Genomic DNA, 7,425 nt, shown 5'->3' with positions numbered 1-7,425 from the left:
CACTAAGCAACTAACAATGAAGAAAAATGGTTGGCTCATACAATAAGCCTGGTTTAATGTAAAACAACAATAAAAAATATATTAAAATTAGCACACGTGTTTGACACTTTTAACGTAAAATATGCCAATGCAGAGGGGATGGAACGATTCACTTGGGTTTAATGGTGAAACATACAGTTCAGTTGTAAACTAAGAATTGTGGGTAAATGCCGACTGCTCCAGTGTGTCTGTTCAGAAAGAACACCATCCTTTCTGTGCACAGCACCATTGATTGTTGTTCATTTAATCCGGTACATCACTGCATCATCTGCATGATGGGAAAGTCTGCCACCAGGATTTTCTATTTTATTGTTTTCAAAAGCTGATGAATGAAGGTTTCTTCAGAACTGTTGCTTTGATTTACCTTAAAAGGTTTAAAGGTTGTAAACTAAAGGACGAACCTTGGCTAGCAGCTCAGCGTCTTGAACACTTGAAGCATTGAAGAACTTTCACCTCAGAGCTGAAGCTGGGTCAGGAAGCAGCAGAACCAGTGATTTCCCAGCAGAGCAGCAGCTTTAGAAAACCAGCCTGTGATGCAGATTCCAGACAAACGTGTTGAGGCAGCAAGCTGCCCTCAGCCAATCAGCTCACATTAGAAGAGAAAACCCAAACACTAACATGACTTCTGGCTGCAATTTATTATTGCTTATTTTACTGTAATAAATACTGCATTTCACTATTGATCTGGGTTTGATTGAATGAGTTTTCGTGGATGCGCGTTCATGCAACATGCGGGGACGGGGGGGGGTGGAGGCGGCAGCCACAAATCACGCGCAGGAGCCCACCTTTCCCGCCTGTAGGTGACAGTGGCACACTCCTGACGCGCCGGGCTTTATGGTGCCATAAAGCGGCCCTCTCCAAACAGACTTTATGGGATGACAGTAATTAGAGTGTTGTTTTAAAGTCGGGTGCAGGTTCCATCCCCTCCTGACAGCACCAATTAGCCCAGAGGCTCCGGCATGTGTCCCGTTCAATGTTGACCTTCACTCACTTACTTATGATTTTATTCAGTTGAAGCTGTCATATATAATTCTCCCGTAACGTTTGACCGACATGTACTAAACACGGGACAGCAACAAATGGGTCGGAAAAAACTGCAGGACGAGTTTGGCTCTCCAGCTCCTTCCTCTGAAACTTCAGCAACTTGATTTCCTAAATTCAACTCTTCTCTAAGCCAGTCGTGCCTCTACCCCCCACCATGATGGACCCTGTCAATCTAAAGCTGCATCTCTGGGTTCTGATGCTCCGGAGGCTGACGTTTTCTGTGAACGCGTCATCCCTTCGCCACCACCCCCAGCTGCCAGGCCCCCGTCCCGCAGGCAGACAGCGGTTTGGTGCAAAAGCTGCGTCGTCACACACGCGGCGTTCACGCACACCTATGTTCCAGCTTTCAAAATAAAAGCCTCCCTCCTGGCTTTTAGGCGAATCAAAGGACACACATGGTAGATAGATAGATAGATAGATAGATAGCAGTGACGTGCGGTGAGGTTAATGGCTGGTGAGGCACTGACGTCATCAATCAGATTTACAAACATATGAACCATACTGAGTAACTTATTCACCATTTAATTGACAACAGTTAACGTGTTTTGTTTAAAATATCATTTCAACATGTTTTTTCATATACAAACTGCAGCATAGAAAAAAGCACAAACCTTATTATCATCTTACCTTTACTTGTAAATAAAGCCCATATGCCGCTCCTTCTGAAGAAAATGACTTGCCGCTTGCTATCACTTCTTCTATTATTTTTAGCGTCATAATCTCAGGGCTCATCGGCGCCCCCTAACTTGAGGCACGGGGACTTCTGGCCTCACCCAGTTGCTTTTTTGCCGGCGTTTAGCGTTCAGCACAAGAAACACGTCCCTCACAGTTATTTATAAAAACAAACACTGTACATCATATACGTCTGTTAAATTATGTAAACTCAGCTCATATAGTACAAGTGATTGAACCGACATACAGAGAGACAGCAGTACCGACTGACTGCATAGGTATTGCGCAATCCAAGGTGAGGCTCAGCGGGCTGGTGCCTCATCGCACGTCACTTCTTAGTATCTGAACGGCAAATGCGGAAATTCAGCGATTTTGAAAAGAAAAAACACCCAAAAATTATACATTTAAATGGAAAATGACTGCAAAGCACAAATTACTGAACTTAAATATAATAATAATTGAATTTATTTTTCTCTTTTCTTCCCATAATGACAGGTGAGGCACAGCCTCACCTGCCTCTCCTGACTGCACGTCACTGATAGATAGATAGATAGATAGATAGATAGATAGATAGATAGATAGATAGATAGATAGATAGATAGATAGATAGATAGATAGATAGATAGATAGATAGATAGATAGATAGATAGATAGATAGATAGATAGATAGATAGATAGATAGATAGATAGATAGATAGATAGATAGATAGATAGATAGATAGATAGATAGATAGATAGATAGATAGATAGATAGATAGATAGATAGATAGATGAAACAAAATACTTAACGTCTAATATATATGGGAAAGCAATTGCTTTTCTTGAAATGAAATATTTACAAAAAAAATGTTTCCAAAAAGAACAAATTCAGTTACATAATTGAGGAAAAACGTGCGTATTTCTCTCTGTCTGATCTTGTTTTGGGCTGAAACTAACGTCAATATTGGGTCATTTTCTCCTCGTGACATTAATAAAGTTCTATTCTATTCTATTCTGCAGACTCTCACGTTTGAAAAGCATTGCGTCACTGATTCAACTTTTATTTTGAAAGTGAGACTCGGAACGCCCTGCTGTTACTAAAGCTGCTGCGACTCCAGCTCACCGCCTCACAACTCTACTTCACTGGGAGCAGCACAGGAGAGCCGCCAGTCCGAGTCCCCGGATCACTGCGGACAAAACGCGCAGCAAACGGAGACCGGAGCGGAGCCCCGGTCACCGCGCGCGCCTTACGCCGCTCCGCGCACGACGGGATGGTCAGGCTCTGGAGCCCTGAACGCGTTGGACTTCGCGAGGCGGGATTAATATAGAGAAGTTGCAAGTGTGGCTTTTGCGCTTTGAAGAGGATTTTTGGCCGCTTTTTTCTCCCAAGCGCGGACGTCAAGACTTTGTGAATAATTAGTTGCTGGAGTTTCTGTGAACAACCTGGTTCTGTCAGAACGCGAACATCTCGGTAAGAACAAGTTTCCTTCATTTGTCACTTGTGGACTTAGGGAGACACAGAGGACACCAATGCTGTCTCACACGGGTCAGAGTGACAGCTTGGAGCGGGTTTTTGTTTGGAGACGTGTTGTCAGGTGGCGCAGCGGCTCGCGCGCCTGCTCTGCTGTCAGTGCGCAAACGCTGCGTCCGCTCCGGCTGGGCTCTGGGAGGACCTGATGATTTGGAAAAAGATTCTGGGGGTTTTTGCTTTATTTTGTCTTTTTGTCCTAAATGTGATTTTTTTAAATTACCGTTTTGTGTTTACTTTTCCGACCAAAAAAAAAGAATGAAAGAAAGAATGCGTCTTACGCCCTGAATAAATTAATAAAGTCAATAATTTTAAGCACCGGGCTTCATTCAGGACGTGCCCGCGGCCACAACGACCTCTTTTCTGGGGAGGACGTGAGATTCATTGCGCATCCGTCCAATTTGCCTCTCTAACGCATTTGGAGTATCTTCTGAAAGCAAGCAGAGGATGTTTTTCCTCTCTCAGAACGTTACGAACCAAGTGTGCGGCTGTGCGCCTTCAGCAGCAGATCAGTCTTCCTCCTCCTCACGCGCGCGCGCCTCAGTGGGCTTCAGATGCGACTCCGGCCGCTCCGCACACAGAAGAAAGTCACAGACAGCTGCTGCTGAATTCCAGTCCCTCCTGTCAGTGAGCTTCTTCATCAGGGCCCCCTCCGGCTCCAAATGAGGGTCTGATCATCTTCTCGTTCTGGCGTCAGTCTCTCCGTGGAGCTTCATTGAGTTTGCCTCGTGGTAACTTTTCAAATCCTGAAGTGGCTTCTTCAGATTCAGGCTTTGAGAGAAGAATGAAAAGGCTTCACCCAAGCTGGTGGGTTTGGGATGTAGACCAGGACTGATCCGACATCAGTAAAGCGTTAAAGGCACGTGAGGATGTGTTCTGGCGATGAAGATCTGCTCCTCCTCAGGACTCACAGGAGGTTTTTGTGGAACTGAATTCCTTCATATCAGTTTGATAAATCAAAGGCCTGCAGATTTCAGGCGATCGATATGTCTGCCCTGAGGGGGGCAGAAATGTGAGAAAATCGGAGTAGGCTGAAGGTCTTCTCTCTCACAAAATCCTAAAGCATGTTTTTAGACCCGCTGCTGATGCTTCGTCTTAATTATGGAAGTCTGCCGACTCTCTGCAGAGGTGTGATTAGCATGTGACCTCGCATTGATCCTTGCTGAAGGGAGCGGGACGGCAGGGATTTGAACCGTCTTCTGCCTCTGAGCTCCTTCAGCAGCACTGGTGTGTTTTTACTGAAAACAACATTTACAAAAGAACTCACCTGTGGGCCTTCATCCTGCTTTTCCTCTCCATCGCTGCCAAAATGATAGTGACCCCAAAAATTAAGTACAACGAAAACGCTGAAACCTTATCACGTGTTACTACATAAGCTACTGCTCTGGCACAGACGGGTAGTTTGTCTCACCTCCTTGCAGTCAGTCATGTTGCAACACTTGGCTCCCCTTCAGATTCGTCTAAACTACCATCTGACACTCGATTAGTCACTTCCAAGTCCTTATTGTTTCTCACATGGCTTGAGAATGTCATGCTGCTTGTCTAAACAGATCTGTAATTTGGCTGAAACTATCTTTAACGGCTTATCAACAGTTTTATTTCATGAACACACAACCATGCATGTGCTTCCGTGCTTGCCAGACAAAACGAGTTGTGTGCTTTCGAAGATCTGGATTTGGTGCACAGCTTTTTATGCCGTAGAAACTAACCGTAACTGGTTAGTGGGCGTCTTTTCTTTTCAAAGCCGAGGACATGAAAAGCTGCAGCGTTTAAATCAGTGGAAGTGCAGGGTCTTGTCAAGTTAACCGAAAAGGAAGCTTCTTCTGGGAGAGGAAGAAAAAAGTGCATTAGCTGAGACTGAATGCAGCCTTTCTGTGGACGCTGCGTGCACGACTCCCTCCTGCGTGTGTGGAGGGAAGCCACTCCGCTTTTCTGCAAAGCTCCGTGCATTCCTGCTTCTCCCCGGTCCAGCAGATGGAGACCACATCCCCTCATCAGCTCCCGTCTGCGCCGCTCGGTCCTTATTTTAAACTGCACCCTGGTATTTCTCGTCCTCCTGGAAGATCCGTAAAAGTGTCAGTCACTCGTGAAAGCATGCGGATGAGCTTCTCAAGCAGAAATGAGTCCTTCTGAAAGGTTGGTCGGTTCTGAAAGTCAGGCCACACTTCTCTTTTCTGAGGAAAACTGACGTCTCTGTTAATCTTCAGCCTAGAATCAGAATGAGCACATCTCAACGACCACGTGTTCTGAGAAAAACTACAAGAGGGATTTTCCTCCTAATGCTTAAAATCTGTGTGGAATGTCAAAATAGAATGTGGGTACACCCCGAGGCGCTCCGCTGTGTTATATCTTTTCTTGATGCCTGTGATGTTATGACAAAAGCTCCAACTCTTCCATTTCTTATCCAGCTCTAATGGACTTTCTTGTCTGTCAGGTCAGTGGTGGGGAGTTGTTGGACGGTGTCCTGCAGCGCCTGCGGCGGCCGTTCTGCTGGAGAGAATGCAGATGGAGGATGCCGCCTGAGCTGGAGCCGGGCCTCACTGCTCTACGCCGCACCTCTCCTTCCAGAGGAATGAGGGCTCTGCGGCCATCCCTCTGGCTGTGTCTCCTCCTGCCTCTCTGCGTCACTCCGGCCAGGCTGCCCACCGCTGAGCCCACAGGTAGGATGCGCCGTCATAGCCGAGGTCAGGCTGTGCTGCCGCTGCCGCTGCTGCTGCTGCAGCGGGACATCTCCAAACAGAGCTTAAGGACATTAAATGCAGCAGGAATGCTTTTTTTCATCTGCTGCTGAAGCGTGTCAGTTCAGACAAATTTACATTTTTCTAAATTTATCCAATTATTGTACAACTTCACAGTTTGCACGAAAACGTCAGTCGTCTCTCAGCTTTTCTTAAATTTGAGTTTTAATGTACAGACGTTTGATTTAGCGAAATATTCCCAGAATTTTCAAACCTGATGGCGCGCCGGCTCCAGCTGTTTTCATGAATTGTTAATGGAATTTCTGTTGCTGCCACAACAAAAGCATCACACTCTGTGCAGCACAGCAGCACACACAGCTCCAGCTGTCTCTCTTCAGGACTTTTTTGATGTGAAACCAGAAAAGACGGCGTTTACTTCTTTTTGTTACTCCCTTCATCACTTGCGTCACTTTCTGTGAGTCTGACATTTGCTTAGAACAGCACTCTGTTTTCTCTTTGTTCACCACTTCAAATGAAAAAGTTTCAGAAGACATTTATTGTTCATGTAAATGCGGTCCTTTTTTTTTTTTTTTTTTTATTTCAAGAGGAGGATTTAATTGGACTCTTCTTGCTTTGCTTTGCTGCGCTTAGCGAGACTCGCCTCTTTGTTCTGGTGACAGACGTACCCAAAGATCAATCCAAAGTAAACTCCGACTGTTTGCTTTAATCTCTTCATAACGCACACGAACCCCCCAAACACAGCACAGTCATCTCTTTCTGAGCCAACTTATTTCAACCGAGACACTTTGCACGCTCTGCATTAGGAAGGATGATGCTTTCAGGACGCCCGTCTCTGCGAGTTGAGGTTCTCTCTTGGCGTTTTGTAACTCTTTCATGCTTCTCAGAGCGCGGCTGTGAGCTTAAGGCTGAGAACCAACAGGCTAGAATGTATATCTTTCCACTTCATGCATGCGTGTTTTGCAAACATTACCATGATGGCGAGAAGACCTGACAAACTCGGCTTTGGTGCGACGTGTTGCGTAACCGGTGAAATTCCATCACTTAACAGATGCTTGGGTTTTGACACGTACTTGGCTGCAGGCGGATCTTGCCAGCCTTCTCCGGTGTGTGACTTTCCCTCCTCATAGTGCCTCCTCTGTCTGCTCCGGCTCTCTCTCAGAGGAAACTCCCAACGATTGCCATTGGTCGCTTTCCCTGCTGGGAGCCGCCACAGCCCGGCGTTCTGGCTGCGGCGCTCCGGTACCTGCAGGTCCACGAGGAGCTCTCAGCTTGTTCACGTCTGTCACGTTTTCCTGCATTGAATCTCTTCATATTCGACGTGCTGATAACACAAGGGTTAGTGTGTCCTGCTGTCAGATGGTCTTCAGTTTGTTTCATCAAGAGGCATGGAGGCCGGCGTCTGTCGACACCTCCGCTGGTTTCCTGAAGCAGTTGATGTTCTGAGCTTTAGTAGGTCATATGAGA

At 46.1% G+C, this 7,425-nt stretch overlaps 1 protein-coding gene across 4 annotated transcripts in view; it reads left to right on the top strand.

Annotated features, from left to right (window-relative positions):
* Window positions 1-2,864: 2,864 nt before the first annotated feature.
* fgfr3 (fibroblast growth factor receptor 3) overlaps window positions 2,865-7,425 on the top strand; it is a 64,544-nt gene continuing 59,983 nt past the window's right edge. For 3 of the 4 annotated variants that reach the window (XM_004082697.4, XM_011490709.3, XM_011490710.3), the window contains exons 1-2: window positions 2,865-3,205; window positions 5,697-5,922. In XM_004082697.4, coding sequence (XP_004082745.1) covers window positions 5,775-5,922 — 148 coding nt within the window. In that variant the 5' untranslated portion in view covers window positions 2,865-3,205; window positions 5,697-5,774. The remainder of the gene's footprint in view (window positions 3,206-5,696; window positions 5,923-7,425) is intronic. The other variant, XM_020713959.2, reaches the window with a different exon arrangement.

The sequence above is a fragment of the Oryzias latipes genome, chromosome 22 (genome assembly GCF_002234675.1).
Source record: "Oryzias latipes chromosome 22, ASM223467v1".
NCBI classification, from domain to species: Eukaryota; Metazoa; Chordata; class Actinopteri; order Beloniformes; family Adrianichthyidae; genus Oryzias; species Oryzias latipes.
This window is presented reverse-complemented; position numbering and strand designations above follow the sequence as displayed.